This window comes from Hemiscyllium ocellatum, chromosome 15, assembly GCF_020745735.1.
Source record: "Hemiscyllium ocellatum isolate sHemOce1 chromosome 15, sHemOce1.pat.X.cur, whole genome shotgun sequence".
NCBI lineage: Eukaryota > Metazoa > Chordata > Chondrichthyes > Orectolobiformes > Hemiscylliidae > Hemiscyllium > Hemiscyllium ocellatum.
The window spans coordinates 54,627,950-54,648,936 of NC_083415.1; the positions used below are offsets into that span (position 1 = coordinate 54,627,950).

The 20,987-nt window shown below is 42.6% G+C and overlaps 1 protein-coding gene across 1 annotated transcript in view; it reads left to right on the forward strand.

Annotated features, from left to right (window-relative positions):
- Window positions 1-20,987, forward strand: part of plcg1 (phospholipase C, gamma 1) — a 178,018-nt gene that overhangs the window by 88,184 nt on the left and 68,847 nt on the right. Inside the window, exons 11-15 of the mRNA XM_060836480.1 lie at window positions 3,384-3,469; window positions 6,877-6,997; window positions 11,221-11,389; window positions 15,650-15,769; window positions 17,285-17,386. Of these exons, the coding sequence (XP_060692463.1) occupies window positions 3,384-3,469; window positions 6,877-6,997; window positions 11,221-11,389; window positions 15,650-15,769; window positions 17,285-17,386 (598 nt within the window). The remainder of the gene's footprint in view (window positions 1-3,383; window positions 3,470-6,876; window positions 6,998-11,220; window positions 11,390-15,649; window positions 15,770-17,284; window positions 17,387-20,987) is intronic.

The following is a 20,987-nucleotide window of genomic DNA, read 5'->3' on the forward strand; positions in this document are numbered from 1 at the left end:
TAACACTGTGTCCATGGTGATGGGAATGAATGTTGAAGCATTGGATGCAGTGCCAATCGAATGGGGTGCTTTGTCCTGAATGGTGTAGAGCTTTTTACGTGTTTTGGAGCTACCCTTATCTAGGCAAATGGAGGGTAAAGCACCTCCCTCCTGATTTGTGCCTTGTAGATGGAGGACAGGCATTGTGGAAACAGAAGTGTGGCACTGGAAAAGCACAGCAGGTCAGGCAGCATCCGAGGAGCAGGAAAATCAATGTTTCAGGCAAAAGCCGTTCCTGATGAAGGGCTTTTGCCTGAAACATCCAGCACCACACTCTCGACTGTGGTACTCACTTTGCTCATTGTGGAAACAGGAGGTGAGCTATTCACTGCAAAACTTCCTGCATTAGTGGGCACAATATTTATATGGTTAGTCCACTTCAGATTTTGGTCAATGATAATTCCCCCAGGATCTTGATGGAGGACAATTTAGTGACGGTAATGCTATTGAATACTATGGAGAGATGTTTAGATTATCTCATGTTGGACATAGTTATTGCCTGGCACATGGGTGGCAAGAATGTTACTTATCATTTAGCAACCCAAGCCTGAATATTGTCCAAGTCTTATTGCATTTGGTAATAGATTGCTTCAAATTGGGAGGAATTGTGAATGGTGCTGAACATTGGGCAAACATCTCTGCTACTGATCTAATGGTAGAGAGAAGGTAATTTTTGAATTGCTGAAGATGGTCGATCCATCACCTGCAGTGAGGTTTTGGGAGTAAGATAATTAACCTCCAATGACCACAACCATCTTCCCTTGTGCTAGCAATGACTCCACCTGATTCCCATTGACTTGAGTTTTGCTAGGGATTCTTGATATTGTACTTGATCAAATGCAACCTTGAGGTCCAGGGCATTTACTTTCCCCTCACTTTTGGAACTCAGCTGTTTGTCCATGCTTAGACCAAAGCTATTAGGTGGTCAAGAGCTGAGTGGCCCTGGTAAAAGCCAAACTGAACATCAGTGAGCAGCTTACAACTGAAAGTTGTGAGGTGTACACTACATGAACCAAACCCTGCACCTGTTGCTGCCACTTTCAGTATCACTGACAGAGATAGGCCTGTAAACAGGAAGTTATGTGACATAGCTGTGGGCAGAAAGGTGATGTAAAGAAACTGTTTGAACTGTACATCCTGGAGCAGCAGAAGGGAAAGATGTTATTCTATCAAGCAGCTTAAACTATAATGAGGTTTGTGTCACTTTTCAAGGCATAAGAAATAATAGGAGGAATAGGCCTTTTGGCCCCTCAGATTTATTCTGCAATTCCGGTTTCCTCCCACGGTCCAAAGATGTGTAGGTCAGGTGAATTGGCCATGCTAAATTGCCCATAGTGTTAGGTGCATTAGTCAGGGGGAGATGGGTCTGGGTGGGTTGCTCTTCGGAGGGTCGAAGGGCCTGTTTCCACACTGTAGGGAATCTAATCTAATACAATCACGCTGACCCCCTGTCTTAACTACACCTTACTGTTGTATCCTCATGTGCCTTAATTTCCTCATTGGCCAAAAATCTGATTTCCTTTTAACTTCACTCAACAACTGAGCAACCACAGTTCTGGAAACCAAGTTCTGGAAAGTGTTATTGGTATAGATAGATCAGTACAGACTCAATGGGCCGAAGCACCTCTTTTGTACTCTGACTGCTGCTGCTCCAGTTCTTAGCAAGAATCATATTGGACTTGAAATTTTAACTCTCTTTATCCCTCCCAGACCTGCTGCATTTCTCCAGCACTTCCACCTTCTCAGTTCAGACTCTCTTTTCAATTGCTGTTCCAAATTCAGACTTTTTTTTAAAAAACCTGACAACAAGCCGTAACATTCCACTGCCATGCATACCCAAGATTGTCATAGCAGCATTATCACCACTTATCATCCCAAGCCTGAATATTGTCCAGGTCTTACTGCAGTTGTAAATGGAGTGCTTCGAATTGTGAATGGTGCTGAACAATGGTGATTCAAAAAGGGAGCTCACCATCACCATCTCAGTGTAACTGGGAATGTGTTTGGGTAATAAATGCTGGCTATGCGAGTGTAATTCACATTCTCCCAATCAAACAGTTAAATTGAGGCAAAGTGACCTGAACAGCAGTGACCTCGATGTCATTTACTGTGACATGAGTAGACACCATTCCACAAACAGGATCTAGAATGAATAGACTACAAGAGTGCTCAACTTTATTCAACTCCTAGTATACAAATCATTTGAGAATTCAATAAACTCAACATACCAACACAATTTTAATACTAAATGCAGAGGATTGTCGACTTTCAGTTCTAATCTGTGAATTAAAGAAACCTGCATTTCGTAGCACATTGAAATTATTTACCTGGGCATATTTGTGCAATCCCTTTATTATTTTATGTTTAGTTTTATCTCTAATTGTTATCAAAAATACATTATGAATTATCTTTATTTGTTTTGTCATCACAATTTGGCACTGACCACTCTGATGAATTTCAATAAATCAATTATCTATCTGAACAAATGATCTATATTAACAGTGTAAAACGACACTTTGCTATGGCATTTCTGAGTGGTGCATGAGATGTCTTCTGACCGGCTCATTCATGATGTAACGGTGTTTACAGTATTGAAATGAATTGAATTTATTGTCACGTGTACCGAGGCAGTGAAAAGCTTTGTCTTGCGGGCGATACAGCCAGATCACAGAGTTAAGTAGCAGATAAGTAAACAATGGGTAAACAACAGTAAAATCAAAAACACAGGTACAGGTGAAAGTTAAGAGTTTGAGAGTGCATTCAGTATTCTAGGGTAGAATTTTGTTTTGGCAGTATACAATTACCATTAGTTATAGTAAGTAAAGTTGCCAAAGTCCTGGAGGACTGCAATTTCATTAGAGAGATGACTGGTGATGGTTTAACCTGAGGGTCACCATCCCTCAGATGAAAGGAGAAGGAAGGGCCTGTATGGTAACCTCAGCCAGTGCAGGGATTGAACTTGTGCTGTTGGTGTCCCTTTGTATCACAAACAAGCCGTGCAGCCATCGGAGCTCAGCAATTCCCTTCTGTTTGTTAAGTAGCAGCCAAATAGTTAATGTCGCTGATTGCAATGGAACTGACACATAGCTCATCCAACAACAACTGTTTGGCCTTACTGTCAGAGATGGTTTATTGCCACAGTGTCTAAACTGGGCATTCTTAAGGTTTGCAAGTGGACTGAATCAGGTAGCCGAGTTCGTGGACCCTGTCAGTGCCTGTGATGAATGCAGATGCTGCCCATCCATTTTAAAACAAAGTTGTGAGTAACGCGCCATTACACCTGTATATCTATCTCCTTGGCTATCTGTGTGATATGTCTATGAGTCATGCCGTCTCTGTTGCAGCTACCTAACAGGGGATCAGTTCTCCAGCGAATCCTCACTGGAAGCCTATGCTCGCTGCCTAAGAATGGGATGCCGGTGTATTGAATGTAAGCACATCAGTATGTCTTCCTGTGACCTGTCTAAGTTACTTTATTGAGAAACGTAACCCATTGTGTAGATCTGAGGTGCAGGAGAGAGAGGGATGAGGAGATTGTAAATGGTTGGGAACATTGTCGGTTCTGCTTGGAAATGTAAACCTGAGCTTAGCCTGAACCAATGGGTTATCATATCATTTTAGTGCTCCTGTAAAGGATCACGAGTAATTGTTTTTATATCAAAAATCAGTTTCATAGAACATAGAACAACGCAGTACAGGCCCTCCGGCCCTCTCTGTTGCGCCGACCTGTGGAACCAATCTGAAGCCCATCTAACCTACACTATTCCATTCTCATCCATGTGCCTATCCAATGACCATTTAACTGCCCTTAAGTTCGCGAATCTGCTACTGTTGCACAGGTTTCCTGAAAACATGAGAATTCGGCATTCCCTAACAGCACAAAGAATGTCAAGAAATTGTCTCAGATGGCATACAGATTTTTCACAAGTTTCTAATCAACCTGCTCAGAGATACTACGATACTCCTCTGGAGCAGACAGGACTTAGACCATTAGCCGTAGGAGCAGAAATTAGGCCATTCAGCCCATCGAGTCTGCTCCACCATTCAATCATGGCTGATAAGTTTCTCGACCCCATTCTCCCACTTTCTTCCTTCAACCCTTGATTCCCTTGATACTCAAAAACCGATCTATCTCCATCTTAAATATACTCAATGATCTAGCCTCCACAGCCTTCTGCAACAATGAATTCTATGGATTCATCACTAGCTGATGGAATTTCTCCTTATCTATGTTCTGAAAGGTTTTCCCTTTACTCAGGCTGTGCCCTCGGGCCCTTGTCTCAACTTGAACCCAGTTCAAGACAGAAAAAAACTGCAGATGCAAGAATCCAAAGTAGACAAACAGGAGGCTGGAAGGAGACAGCAAGCCAAGCGTCCTCAGGAAGTGGAGAAGTCAACATTTCGGGCATAACCTTTCTTCAGAACCATTGACTTCTCCACCTCCTGAAGCTGCCTGGCTTGTTGGGCTTTCGAACCCAGGCCTCCAGGCCCAAAGGTACGCTATTGCTGCACCACAAACACCAAGAGCTGAAGTTCTTTTTTACTACCATCAAATCATCCGTGTTTCTATTTAAAGGAACAACTTACAAAAACAGCCTGTCAAGGACAGTGCAACGACACCGGAAGTGAGGGAAAGATAGGGGAAAGAGGGAGGGGGCTGAAGTAAAATGGAGTTGGAGGGAAAAATAAGGCACTGCACCCCTAATGGTGCCCACTTCCCTCTGAAAGTTTCGAGAATACTAACCGACACCACATGCTCCCTCAGAAGGACTCCCAGGCGTGAATGTAGCCTTGGAAGAGGGATGGTAGTCAGGAACTATGACATCCTCCACAGCCCATTACCTAGACATACTGGTGGCTATTTTGGGTAGATCCAGTAGCAGACCCACGGGGAGATCTGCCAACTTGCCCACCCTTCTCCATACCTGGCACCCAAAGATCAGGAGCATGAGGTTGAAGTGCAGAGAACTCAACTTTTTAAGTACAAATGTCTAATGAGAATCAGCAGCTCCAGAATCGATTGAACCTTAATGCAACCTGCATTTCTAACTCTGACATCAAACATGGTCTGGCCTGTTTTCAAAGGTATATCTCCATGGTGAGTGGTGGCTTCCTGAATATTGGAATTAAAAAGAGGAATTAAGCACAGAAATATATAAGAAAATGGCAAATTAGAAGTTTTTGTTTTAGGATCCCTACAGTGTGGAAACAGGCCCTTCAGCCCAACATGTCTACACCAAACCTTCAGAGTAACCCACCTAGACCCATTCCTCTACTCTATATTACCCCCTGACTAATGCGTCTAACCTATACATCACTAAACACAATGGGCAATTTAACATGGCCAATTCACCTAACCTGCACATCTTTGGATTGTGGGAGGAATCAGGAGCACCCGGAGGAAACCCTGCAGACATGGGGAGACTGTGCAAACCCCACACAGACAGTCACCCGAGGCTGGAATTGAACCCAGGTTCTTAGCACTGTGAAGTAGCTGTGCTGACCACTGAGCCATCGTGCCGCCCCACTGATATTTAAAGTGATAAAAATAGAAATTGCTGCACATACAGAACATGTGAAGCAGTACCACTGGAAGTAATAAAACAGAGTTAATATTTCAGGTCAGTCACCTTTAGAGAGAACTATCTTTTAATCTCTTGGAGGTACAGGCTTATGCTCTGTTGCTTAGCACCACTGGCACTTCATCAAAGTGACTGTAGTGCTTTTTATAAAAATTCATTCATGGGATGAGGGTGTATCACAGGCTAGGCCAGCATTTATTGCCCATCCCAAGGGCAGTTTAAGAGTCAACCACATTGCTGTGGGTCTGGAGTAACAGGTAGGGTAGGTAACCTAAGGGATATTAACAAACCAGGTGGGCTTTCCCTGACAATTGATGATGGATTCATAGTCAGCATTAGACTGTTAATTGCAAATGTTGATTGAATTCAAATACTACCATCTTCCGTGTGGGATTTGAACCCGGATGTCTTGATTAATACTGTAGCAATAGGACCAGTAGGCCATTGCCTCCCCAGTCTACATGGGACCAAGTCCATCATAACGCTGTGAGAAACAGGTATGGGAGTAGTCTGCTCGAGCCGGCTCCACCTTCCAGTCGGATCATGGCAGATATGACATTTCTCACATTCACTTACCTATCGTCGTAACCCATTGATCCCTCTACTGATCAAGAATCTATTTCAACCTTAAAATAACACAAGGACTCTGCCCCCAGAGTTCTCTGTGGCAAGGAATTCCAAGGATTCTCAACCCTCAGAGAAGAAATTCCTCCTCATCTCCGTCTTAAATTGGTGTCCCTTTATTCTGAGCCAGCCCATGTTTGACCCTTGAGGATAAGGATTTGAGTCTGAACTGACCTTCCACTGATGGTGTCAGTGCCCATCAAAGGCCCCTCAATGAGGGATCAGGTGCAACCACTTCTCATCCTGCATGTCTGACCTCTGTCTGGATGTCCACTGGTCCCAGCCTTGTGAATATCTGACAACAACAAAGTTCTGCCGCAATTGGCACCTGTGGCAAAATCGATGGATGATATGAATTGGGGTGTACACCTGAATATTGAGCATTTAGATGAAGCATCAGACAGCAGTTGGCATTCCATCTAGAGCCAGAATTTGCAGGACAGGTGATAGTCATGATAAAGGGGATTGTTCTACCAAAATAAACTGAAGATTGGTTTTATACCATTAAAAAATTTAGGAGAGATGTAAATAAACAGGGTGATTAATATGGGTGAATGGGTGAAGTGAGCACAATTAGTGTGTGTGGATCAGATTTGGACACACATTAAACTAACTGTAACTTTTCTTACAGTGGATTGCTGGGATGGACCCGAAGGAATGCCAGTTATTTACCATGGTCACACTCTGACTTCAAAAATCAAGTTTAATGATGTCCTGACTACAATCAAGGAACATGCCTTTGTGACTTCAGAGTAAGACTATCATTTTGTTATCACGATAACCTCTGTATGTGGTTTGCCCCCATTTTGAATATATAAGAATCCACTCAGCAACATATTACATCCGCAATTCTGTCCATTTGGAGTGAATAATGTTTTCATGCACTGTAGGCATTGGTCAAAGCGGTGAAAATCTGACACTATTTTAAACCATTCCATTCCTTTTTCCTCTCTTCATGGTGATTTACTGTCAGAACTGGGTGATTACAAAACTGAGGGAGGCCATTCAGCCCATTGTGTCTACTTACTCTCTGCAACAGCAACTCATAATAGTCCCACTCCCTCCCCTTCACCATAACCCTGGAAATTTTTCCCTTTTAGCTAATGGTTCAATTCTCTTTTGAAAGCCATAACTGTCATTTCCAGTAAAGTTAATAAAGTAGTAAGTTATAAAGACGATGAACTAGTCTGTAAATCAGAGCTTGGTCAAACTTGTGCAATATTCTGCTCAGACAGCACTTTGACTATGCCAAGTCCCAGTCAATGGGACATAAGGGAGACGTTTAAGACCTGAATGTGGTTCTTTATTTATTCTTTCTTGGACAATGGGCCTCACTGGTAGGCCCAGTATTGTTTTCCATCCCTTATTACTCTGCTTTGTTCAAGGAACTATCCTTGTCGGACTATTTCAGAGGGTGGCTACATTGCTGTGGGAATGGAGTCACGTGTAGGCCAGACCAGCTAAGGATGGTACATTTCCTTTACTAAAATCATACAGCCCCTACAGTGCGAAAAGAGGCAGTTTGGATCATCGAGTCTGCACTAACCCTCCAAAATGCACCCCACCCAAACACAGCCCTCTCACCTATCCTGGAACCCTGCATTTCCTATATCTAATTCACCTAAGTCTGCATGTGTCGAGACACTGCAGATAATTTAGCATGGCCAATGCATCTAACCTGCACATCTTTGGACCGTGGGAGGAAACCAGAGCAAACCCACACAGACACAGGAAGAACATGCAAACTCAATGCAGTCACCCGAGGCTAGAATCAAACCTGGGTCCCTGGTGCTATGCAGCAGCAGCACTAACCACAGAGCCACCAAACCATCCGAAAGGAATCAGTAAACCAGAAATGTTTTCATGATAATTAATGGTATTTTCGTGACGCCATTACTTGCTCAGGTTGATTGATTAAATTTAAATTCCACCAGCTGGCATGGTGGGATTCAAGCCCATGGTATCAGAGGCTTACCTGGCTCCTGGGATTACTAGCCTAGGGGCATTGCTGCCATGCCACTATCAGCTCCCCTGACAAGACAAGTCTGAGTGGTGACTCAATAAAGGCCTTAAACATTGTGGAAGGGTTTCATTTAGAAATGGTATTCTCACTGGTGGGAAAGTTCAAAAACTAGAGCTCACAAGGGATGAGAACCTCATTTCCATGCAGTATATAATTCAAGAAAACCTGAGTAGCTTGAATATGAAACTCACTACCACAAGAAGTAATGAAGATGAATAGAATAGATACATTTAAATTTAAAGTTCAACAAGCACCTGAGTAAGAAAGCAATTGCTGATGAAGAAGGTCACGTTGAGGCTTGCATTGAACTGTAATGTCAGCATGAACCTTTAGGGCTGAATGGCCTTTTTTGAAGGGCTTTTGCCCGAAACGTCGAATTTCCTGTTCCTTGGATGCTGCCTGACCTGCTGCGCTTTAACCAGCAACACATTTTCAGCTCTGGCCTTTTTTGAAGTTGTGCATCCTACACAAATCAATGTAAGGTCAATGCCCACCCTTGGAGATAGGCCCAGTGTAGAAAAGGTTGGGAATCCTGAACTGTTTAGCCTGGTTTATCTGAGAAGAGTTTAAATGGTAGTATTTAAGAAAATGAATAACACTGAAGAGATAAATGTCAAAAATATTTCAGATACTTCAAGCAAAAGGACAAAGGTCACAGGTTAAAAAGGCAAACTTAGAGTGAATCATGGAATATTTGTTGTCACAACATAGAGAAACTTACACCAGGACAAAGGAGTTTCAGCACCCTGGGGTGGGTACGAAAGAATTGGGTGCATAACATTGGGCACTAGGATATCGATTCCATGCCAGCTGTCTATACTTCCATCTGCAAATTTACCACTGTGGGAGGCATCAGGTGGTCCACTCACCATTGGGCCAATTGGGTGCATAAATAGCCAATCCATGGCCATGTACTAATCTCCTTCAGCCATTGTTAGGATTTTATCCACTGTAGGGGTGACCACCGTCAAGTTTCAAGCCTGTCAGATGGAACCCACACCTGACATACCACCCAGTCCCTCCCCTCCCCTCCCTTGTCGTGGTGAGGCCCTGGACTCACTTCCTTTGGTGACTGTTGCAGTCTCAGCAAAGGCCACTGCTCCTCATGGTGCTTCTGAGACAAGGCAGCTGCCAGCAGTTTGGTGGAGGCAGGAGGACTACTTCACATGGACTCGCCTCTGATGGTTACGCTGGAGAATGGAGCAGGGAGCTCATGCCCAGATTAAAATTCGTTCTTGGAGAGAACTGATAGATCGACAATTAGAAACAACAATCCTTATTGTCTGCCTCCAACAGGAGTTTAGCTGATTGTTATCGCCTGTATGTTTAAAAAAAAACTGGGCACAATATCATGGTATTGAAGAAGCTAGCTGATATTTATTACAGCTAGCAATTGTACGCAACTTTACATTCTTGAGCACATAGGTGTCTGGACTAACATTATGCTATTAGATTATAAAGATCAGATGCTTCCAGTAGAGTTTCATGCTTCAACTGATAGTCATACAGCACAGAAATAGACCCTTCAGTCCAATTCATCCATATCGACCAGACATCATAAATTAATCTAGTCCCATTTGCCAGCATTTGTTCCATATCCCTCTAAACCTTTCTTATTCATTTACCCATCCAGATGCCTTTTAAATGCTGTAATTGTACCAACCTACACCACTTCCTCTGGTAGCTCATTCCATGCACACACCACTCTCTGCGTGAAAAAGTTGCCCCTCAGGTCCCTTTTATATCTTCCTCCACTCACCTTAAACTTTTGCCCTCTAGTTTTGGACTCCCCTACCTAGGGAAACGACCATGTCCATTTACCCTTTTCATGTTCTTCATGATTTTATAAACCATTCTGAGGTAACCCCTCAGCTTCCAATGCACCAGGAAAAACAGCCCCACCCTATTCACCCTCTCCAACACCAGCTTAAACGCTCCAACCCTGACAAATCCTTGTAAATCTTCTGAACTCTTTCAAGTTTAACAACATCCTTCCTCATAGCAGGGAGACCACAACTGAATGCAGTATTCCAAAAGTGCCTTAACCAATTTCCTGTGCAGCTGCAGCATGACCTCCCAACTCTTAAACTCATCACACAGACCACTAAAGGCAAGCGTATCAAATGCCTTCTTCACTACTACATGGCATCTCAACCCCGATGATCTAGGGATAAGACAGAACCTGAAACCTTTATACCCTCAGATCACTTCATGAATATGTGTATTGAAAGTATACTGATAACATGACCATGGGATATAAAAGAATAGATCATGAAATCATTTAACATTCAGCTGGATGTGGCGATGGAGAGACTTTCTGAATGGATGAGCTAAAATATGTCACATGGTTTTACTCAACCTCCCTCTCCTCCCACCCTCCCCAAGGCAGGAAAGTCAATGTAGAGTAATATTAATCAAAGCCTTGAGTATTTACTAAACTCAGACAAAAGAGATAAATGAAACAAAAAAGTTGCATACATTAATTTAAAATCTAGTTCTGTGTTGAGTCCAGCAGAAGTTCATGGGCTTGCTTTAAAGGCCAGCTGAACCCATCTATGTAGGGTTTCACCGTTGGACCATAGAGTCATAGAGATGTACAGCACAGAAACAGACCTTTCGGTATAATCCATCCTTGCCAACCAGATATCCTAAACTAATCTAGTCCCATTTGCCAGCACTTGGCCTATATCCCTCTTTACCCTTCCTGTTCATTTACCCATCCATTGACTGCTGTGTTGCGAGTGCTGGGTAGATAAGTTTAGCAGCTATGTTCAAACAGCTCAGTAAAAACATTGGTAGCAATGGGACTCAGATCCAGAAGTGTGAAATTTAGCATAGGATAAGGCGGCATTCAATGTCGTCTGAGCTGGTTAGGGAAGATATTACCATCTATCTGAGTTCATGTGTGCCAGCTCTTTGAGATTTACTGTAGTGCTGTGGATTATTTGACAGGTATCCTGTAATCTTGTCCATTGAAGATCATTGTAGTATTGTTCAACAGCGCAATATGGCTAATGTTTTCAAGAAGGTGTTTGGTGATATGCTGCTGACCAAACCAGTTGACATCACTGCGGACGGGCTTCCGTCACCGAATCAACTGAGGAGAAAATTCCTGATTAAGGTCAGTCACTGCCATTAATGTCAGCTTCTTAGATTGCTGAATGATCTTATGGAAGAGGAAGCTGTTTTTCAAATCATACTCTTTCCTCTGCTTAAGATGTGTCAAACTGATTGAGGTTTCACATTTATAGTATTGTTAGGACATGTTATAACTAAATGCATTGGCATAGAATAGCAAGTTATTGTCATGTGTATATTTACAAAAAATACAGTGAAAAGTTTTATAACCTGCCATACCACGGCATCTAAATGAATGACAGATGTCATAAGTAATAAGAACAAAAAAGTAAAAATTCATCTCAGTTAACGGCTCCTGGGTTTGGGGTACGCTGGAAAATCAGGCTGAAACCACTGTGCAGTGCTGGGCCAAGGCCAAGCCACCAACCTGGGACTAGACCTCCGTGCTGGGACTAGACCTCCGTGCTGGGAGTAGACCTCCGTGCTGGGACGAGACCTCCGTGCTGGGACTAGACCTCCGTGCTGGGACTAGACCTCCGTGCTGGGACTAGACCTCCACCCCAGGCCAAGACCACTCCTCCTGGACAAGACTGTCACATTGGGAGACTGCCCCACCAGGTTCCAGGCCTATACTACCATTCTGGGTCACTGGGCCAGGCCAGGAGAAGACACCATCCACCAAAGTCATTACAAGAAGGAATGGTATCATAATAAATGGAAACCTTAAAAAACAGTATCGAAAGAAAACATAAGAAAAACAGACAAGATCCATTCTCCTGGGCTGAGGGTCCTATATGTTATGCTATGACTCTTGCATCTTGGAAGTAAGCTGAGGAGGACAAACAGCCCTGAATTCTGCTACTACTTCCAGAATTTTCAGGTGACTCGATCATTATTTAAACGTAGGGCAGTAAATCTGTGACGCCCGGATCCAGTGAACAAATTAAAGATGTCTGTTGCTATTATCACTTCACAACAATGTGTTTCACAGCTCAAACTGCCCTCAATAGAAAAAAACTTAAGTCTTGATCTAGTTGAAGATTGCAGAAGGAAATGGCTCTTGAGTGGTGACTTTTGAGGTGATTGAAGCCCAGGTTGTCGACAGAACATACATACAGTAATGTAAACGTTGTAATTCAGTGGAAGATGTGCAAGGTTAGTGAAGGTTGCTAATTGTTTAAGAGTCCAGAAATGGAGACACTCATGGCAGCATGAGGGTGGGGATCTGGACTTTGGTAATATTGTGGAGAGCAAGCTGAAGACTGGGGACTGTAGTGTAATGGTTCAGTTGCTAAATTGCCATTAAGAGGGCTGGACAAGTTAGAGTCATAGAGTCCTACAGCATGGAGACAGGCCCTTTGGCCCAAACTGGTCCACACCGACCGAAATGTCCATCCATGCTGACCCCATTATCCTGCACTTGGCCCATATCCTTCTAATCCTAGCTAGAGACATGAGAATATGAATGAATAACAAGGGAAATTTAAATTTAATTCAATAAATCTTAGCGACTTTTGAGATTTTTGGCTCAGGTTGATAATAAGTATGTAAGTTTGCTTGCTGAGCTTAAAGGTTTGTTTTCAAATGTTTCATCATTATACCGAGTAAGATCATCAGTGAGAGTCTCTGGTGATGCGCTGGTGGTATGTCCAGCCTCTATTTATATGTCTTGGTTTCTTAAGGTGGGAGATGTAATTTCCAGTTCTTTTTTTTCAGGGGAAGGTAGATAGGGTCTAAATCAAGGTGTTTATTAATGGAGTTCTGGTTAGAATGCCATGTCTCTAAGAATTCTCGTGCGTGTCTTTGTTTCGCCTGTCCTGGGATGTGTATGTTGTCCCAGTCAAAGTGGTGTCCTCCTTTGTATGTATGTATAGAAACTAGTGGTAGTGGGTCATGTCTTTTGGTGGCCAGTGTGTGTCCATGTACCCTTTGGCAAGTTTCCTGCTAGTTTGCCCAATGTAGTGTTTTTTTTACAGTTCTTGCATGGTATCTTGTGAATGACGTTAGTTTTGCTGGTGGTATCTATTGGATTCTTTAGATTCATTAGTCGTTGTTTAAATGTGTTGGTAGGTTTGTGGGCTACCATGATGCCAAGAGATCTGAGTAGTCTGGGCATCATTTCTGCTATGTATTTGATGTAAGGTAATATGGCTATACCTTTTGGTTGCCTTGTGTCTGCTTGTTTGGATTTGTTTTTGAGGAATCAGTGGATTGTTTTTATTGGGTACTCGTTTTTCTTGAAAACCGTTGTAGAGATATTTTACTTCTGCTTTTTGTAGTTCTTGGGTGTTGCAGTGTGATGTTGTTCGTTGACATAATGCCTTGATGCAGCTCCATTTATGGATGTTGGGATGATAGCTTCTGAAGTTAAGTATTTGGCCCGTGTGTGTTGTTTTTCTGTAGACATTGGTTTGAAGTTCTCTGCTAACTGTACGTTCAAATAGGAGTCTGTTGTTGTTCTCCTCCTCTTTTGTGAATTTTATGCTGTCAGGATATTGTTGATGGTATTGTATGTTTCCTCTAATTTGTTCCATTTTGTGATGACAAAGGTGTCTTCAACAAAGTTTGGGTTGGATAGATGGGAGGGCAGCTTGTTCATGTGTCAGCATTACTGCTTCTGCTATGAGCCTTGACATTGGTGGTCCCATAGGTGTTCCATTGACTTGTTTGTAGGTTTTGTTATTGAATGTGAAGAGGATGGTGAGGCACAGGTCCACTAGCTTGAGGATGGTGTCATTGCTGATGAAGTTGGTGCTGTCTGGTATTTGTGGTCCTAGTTTTCATAGTAGTGATGCCAGTGTTTCTTTGGCCAGGTCAATGTTAATTGATGTGAAAAGGGCTGTAACGTCAAAGGAGACCATTATTTCATCCTCTACTATCTTGGTGTCTTTGATGGTGTTCAGAAATTCTTGGGTGGAGTGAATGGAGTGGTGTGAATCTTCAATTAGGTGTTTTAGTTTTTGGTCGAATTCTTTGACTAGTCTGTACGTGTAGCAGGTAGGGAGCCTGTGGGTCTGAGGGGGGCCCCTGGTTTGTATATTTTTGGTAATCAATAGCAGCATAGTGTGTTGGATCCATCTGGTTTCAATTTTCGAAAGTCTGTCCTGTTTAATTCTCCTGATTTTTTTAAGTGCTGTTAAAAAGGAGGAGATTCTGTTTAATTACTGTGGGGTCGGGTTTATCGCCTCCTGCAGGTAAGTGTCAGTATCTGCAAGTAGAGCATTTGCCTTTTTAAGGTAGATGAACATACAGTTAACGGACAGCTTCAAACCAGTGCCTGTAGAAAAACAACAAACACTGACCAAGTACTTAACGTCAGAGCCAATCATTCCAACACCCACAAACAGAGCTGCATCAAGACATTATTTTAACAAGCGACATCACACTGCAGCACTCAAGAACTACAAAAAGCCGAAGAAAAATATCTATACAACGTTTTCAAGAAAAACGGCTACCCAATAAACACAATCTGCCGACTCCTAGAAACAAACCCAAACAAAGAGACACAATGCACCCAAAAGGTATAGCAACATTACCTTACATTAAGTACATATCAGCAATGACTTCCAGACTACTCAGACCCCTTGGCATCATGGTAGCCCACAAACTTACCAACACACTTAAATAGTGACTAATGAAACTAAAGGATCCATTAGATACCACCAGTAAATCTAATGTAATTTACATGATGCCATGCAAGAACTGTAAGAAAACACTACATCAGACAAACTAGCAGGAAACTTGCCACCAGGATAAATGAACACCAACTGGCCACCAAAAGACGCAACTCACTATAACTAATTTCTATACATTGACTGGGATAACACACACATCCCAGGATAGGCAAAACAAAGACACACATGAGAATTCTAACCAGGCATGGCATTCTAACCAGAACTCCATCAATAAACACATCGATTTAGAACCTAGCTACCTTCCTTTGAAAAAAAAACACTGGAAATGACATCACCCACCTTAAGAAACCAAAACCTATAAATTGAGGGGCAGAACTTACCACCAGCACTTCACCAGACACACTCTCACTGATGATGTTACCTAATATGGTGATGAAACGTCTGAAAACAAACCTTCAAACTCAGCGAAAAAACTTACATACTTATCAATAAACCTTAGATTTGGGATTAGCTGCGAGGGGACTCAGGGTTTGCAGCACTGTAAAGGATTTTAAGACTGAGGAGCTATAATAAGGAGGTTGTAGCTGACATGGTGATTGGGAATTAGACTAACTGGAATCCTGTGGGAATGTTCCCCTATCCATTCTCCATCTCTTCCTTCCTTGCAGCACAAGAAACTGGCCGAGGGCAGTGCCTATGAAGAGGTCTCAACTTCTACCTACTCCGAGAACGACATCAGCAACTCGATAAAGAATGGAATCTTGTATCTCGAAGATCCAATCAATCACGTAAGTGCCAGGTTTGAAATGTTACTCCAGTCTTACATTCATAAGCTGATGGTTCAAGCAGCAGATTCCAATCCAGCATAAGCAGCAAACCTCATTCCTATTTAAGTTCGACATTGCCAGTTCCTTACTTTCCATCTGTTTCCAATTGCTCCCTGCTTTACAAAAGTCAGTGACTCAATCTCGTAGCTTTCTGATGTCTTAGTCAAGGGTCCAGTAACTGGTATTGGGCTGTTGGATTATGATGACCTTAACAGTTAATCATAGTCCTGGTTGTTCACTCCTGCTCTTCCAATAGCTAGCAACCAAGAGTAGAAATTCTTAGATCACTTAGCTCGGATTCAAAGTGGCCTTATCCTTATCTGTAAGAATCAATGCCACAGCTTTCATTACTTGCACCCAGTGGATGTAGAGAGCATACCAGCTTCCCCTGCAAGTCACTCAGTTTGTCTGAATTGTACACTGATATCTCACTATGAAACATAGCCTCCAAGGTCTAAATCTTGAAACTGTGTAATGAGGAGCTCCTTTTAAAAATTCTGTGCAGTTTATTTTCCAGTAAATATGGAGAAATTTATTAATTCGGACAAATAGATCTCCTTTAAATATGTTTTTTTTAATCCATTCATGAGATGAGGGCATCGCTGGCTCGGCCAACATTTACTGCCCATCCAGAGGCAGTTAAGAGTCAATCACATTGCTGTGAGTCTGGAGTCACATTTAGGCCAGACCAGGTAAGGATGGCAGCTTCCTTCCCTGACAATGGATTCACGTTCATCATTAAATTCTTAATTCCAGATTTTTATTGAATTCAAATTCCACCATCTGCCATGGCGGGATTCGAACCCGGGTCCACGGAACATTACCTCGATCTCTGGATTAACAGCCCAGTGATAATACCACAGGGCGATCACCTGACCTATGTCTTGTGCTTGCCTCTTCAGTTCCAATCTTTAGAGGTTAAACTGTTTAATTTTGGTGTTTCAGCCATTACAATGGTGCAAAATAGTCTCACTGCAAATGATTTGGATCACAGCTGGTGACTGACTTGATTATTCACATTAGCCAAAATAAATTGGACAGAGATGAATTCCACTTGAATACAATTGAAAGTAGAAATTATAAGAACATGGACTTTAACCAACATGTTAGACTGCTATTAGTTCTGTGTATTAAGATCAGATAATAAGCTGTTCATTGAATCAGGTGAATGCGTAAATTTAATTTTTGTACGTTATACAAGAAATTGTTTCGCAAAGTTGACATTCCCCAGAATAAATATCCTTTTGAAAACAAGTGTCTGCTCACCTGCAAAAGTGACAACATGTCCAAGTAACTTCTGTTTTGGAAATTAGAAAGTAGAAGACTGTTTGTATAATGAATATCTAAAAACATAAAACATTCTGTCAGCTTTATGTGTATCCCAGGTCTATTTTTTAACAAATTGTTCCCAGTCATGGGGCTGTTGTGATGTACTCACCACTTGGCATCTTGTTTGTTTTCCTGTGGTTTTTCTAGGAATGGAATCCACACTATTTTGTCCTCACGAGCAGCAAGATTTATTATTCAGAGGAGAGATCAGGGAATCAAGCCAATGAAGACGAGGAAGAACAGAGGGAGGTGAGTGAGCATCAAACGGCTTATTGTTGGGTGCAGAACTAATCCAGATTGCACATAGCAACAACTTATTACACAACATTGTGGTACACACAGCCTAAAAGTCTGAACATGCCATGTGTAGCCATAAAGGAGCACAAGATAATTTGAAGAATATGTGTGGAAAAACAGATCCTAGATAGGCCCACAAGCAAAAGGTTTAAATGTTTCTTGGTTATCATTTGGTTTGACAGTCTGGTCTGATAACTCATAAACATTTACAGCACAGAAGGAGACAATTTGGTCCATTCATATCTGTCATGAAAAACATCACTTCACTAATCCCATTCTGCAGCTCTTGACCCATAGCCCTGGAGCTAGGGCAATGCAAGCTGCTTAAATGTTTCTGACTCAACCACTCACACATTCAGTGAGTTTCAGACTGCCACAGCGTTCTGGGTGAAAACCATTCTCTTCAACTCTTAGCCTTCTGCCTCTTAGGTTAAATCTATGTCCCCAGGTTATTGACCTTTCTATAAATGGAAAAAAAAGTGTCTTCCTATTAACCTTATCAATACTTCATAAACTTACAGAGCTCTATCAGGTCCCTTCTCAATATTCACTGCCCCAAGACAAACAGCCCCAGCCTGTCCAGTCTTTCCTCAGAGTTCAGACCCTCCATCCCAAGCAGTAGCCGGTAAATCTTCTCCTGTCTCGTGTGATCACATCTATAATGTGGTGACCAGAACTGCATGTAGTATTCAATTTGCAACCTCACCATCGTATCATACAGTTCTACATAACCTCCTTGCTCTTGTATTCTGGTCTTCAACTGATAAAGGCAAGTGTCCCATATGACTTCTTCGCCACCTTATCTACCTGCCCTGCTACCTTTAGGGAATCTGTAGATGTACACACCAAGGTTCCTGTGACCTTTAATACTTCCCAGGTTCCTAACACTCTCAGTGTAATCCCTTGCCTCTCCAAGTCCATTGCTTTACATTTTTCTGGCTTGGTGTGTCTGACCAATCCGTTGATATTCTCCTCCAGTTTACAGCTGTCGTCCTCCCTATTTGCCACCTCACCAATTCTCATATCATCCATGAACCTCTTGATCATACGCCCTACACTTAGGTCCAGATCATTAATATATAACCACAAAATCAAGGGCACCAATTTCTGCAGAATTCCAGTCACAAAATCATCACTCTACCATCACCCTCTACTTCCTGCCTCTCAACCAATTTTGGTTCCAACATGCTACCCTGCTTTGGATTTCATGGGGTCTTACTTTCTTGACCAGTCTGCCACAAGGGATCTGAGAAAAAGCCTTGCTGAGGTCCATGTAGAACATATCAAATGAATATCTTCATCAACACTTCCAGTTACCTCAAAAAATGTGATCACATTTGCCAAACACAACCTCCCCTTGAGACATCACTTCTGACTATCCCCAGTTAATTCCTGTCTCATCAAGTGCAGATATGTTATAGTCTTTGGCAGTTCTGCACCCTAATGCCGATACAGTCCTCTTCCAATGTGAAGACCAACACAAAGTATACATTAAGTACTGTGTCCACATCCTGGTTACTTTAATGGTTCCTAATGGGTGTAACCTTTTCCCCAGTTCTTGTCTTCCTCTTTGTATATTCAAAACAACAACTCACCAATACTTTCCTCATGCACTCCCTAGTTTTCCTAACTTTTTAATTTCTCCCTACACTATTTATACCAGTGGAACTCTGCTATGTTGAAGTAGAATTCCTAAAGTGTGGAAACAGGCCCTTCGGCCCAACAAGTCCACACTGTCCCTCTGAAGAGTATCCCACCCAGACCCATTACACCTAACTAATGCACCTAGCCTACATGTCCTTGAACACTATGGGCAATTTAGCATGGCCAATTCACCTAACATGCACATCTTTGGACTGTGGGAGGAAACCAGAGCACCCGGAGGAAACTCATGCAGACACAGGGAGAATATGCAAACTCCATGCAGGTGGTTTCCCGAGGCTGGGTTTGAACCCGGGTCCATGGCGTGTGAGGCAGCAGTGCTAACCATTGAGCCACCATACTGCCCATGAGCGTTGAGCCCTCGATATCTGCCATAAGCTTCTCTTTGTTTCTTAATCCTAGCCTTTATGTCCTTTGATATTCAGGGTTCTTTGCTGTTGGTCGACTCTTTGTCTTTAGAGAGCATGTTTGTCTTGTACTCTCACTATTTCTTCCTTGATTGACTCTCATCGCTCGCACACATTTTATCTGCAAGTTGCTGCTCCCAGTCCACTTAGTGGATTGAACCTGTAAAAGGTTTCCACCTGAAACGTTGACTTCTCCGCCTGATGCTGCCTGGCCTGCTGTGTTCTTCCAGCCTCCTGCTTGTCTACCTAGTCCACTTAGGTCAATTCTTAACTGATCTTAGTAAAATGAGCCTTTTCCTGGTTTGTACATTTATTCCTGGCCCATCCTTATTGTTTTCTATCCTAAATCAAACTGAATTATGGACACTGTCTCCAAAATACTCACCTACAGATTAGCCTTTCCCCTGCCTGGGAACAGTTCCAAATATTAGATCCAGGACTGCCACCTCTTTGTTGGACTTCCTACTTACTGGCTAAACAAAAAGGTCTCCTGGATGCAATTTAAGAATTTTGCTCTCTCCCTACCTTACACACAACAGTTAATACTTGGGTAATTCAAATGCCGTATTGTTACCATCTTACCATTCTTACAGTTACATGAAATTAAATTGCATATTTGATCCACTATCCCTTCCTGCCTATGTAACACATTGTTTGTTTTGCCCCTATTGTGGCTTTTAGTTGCACCATGTGGTCTCATTTGATGATCCGTCTAAAATGGCATCCCTCCTTCCTTCTGTAATTGATTCCTTTACTGAAAGCATGTTCCCACGACCTCTATCACCCTCACTATTGTTTCTGATCACTCTGTAAGCAGGAATGTTCTATTGCCAATCCTGCACATCTCTCACCCAATTTTTAGTCAAACATATATGATGCCGTAGCCCCGCAGCTTTTTAATTTTCGATCTAAGTTCCTAAAGGTTCCTAAAGGCATCAATTCTCTTTCTTCCTCCATCAATGATCCCAACATGGATCGTAATCTCTGGTTGCTCACCGTCCTGCTTCTGAATACACTGCAGGCATTCCAAGACATCCTTGACCCTGGCACCTGGGGGAAAACAACAGGCCATCCTGCCTATGCCTGTCTACACCCTGCACTAATAAGTTCCCTATCATTATTGCACACTCCCTCCTCCTCTCCCACCATCCTGAGCAGCTAGACCACTCACCGTGCTATGATCTTGACTCTGATTGGCCTCCATAGAAGAGCCATCACTCTCATCATTTTCTGTGATCAAATAAGAGTTTCTGAACAAGATGCACTCTGGGAAATTCCCTCACTACTTGCCAGCTCTCCACATCTGCCTGGCAGACATCCCTGTCCTATCTGCCTCCACTTCTTGAATCTGCAGAATGACCATGTCGCAAAAGAACCCCTGTCCAAGAACCCCTCAGCCTCATGAATGTGTCTGTTGTGCCCAGCTCCAAAATTCAGAGCAGGGGTCATCTCCTGCTTACATGATCATCAGGTGGATCTGAGAT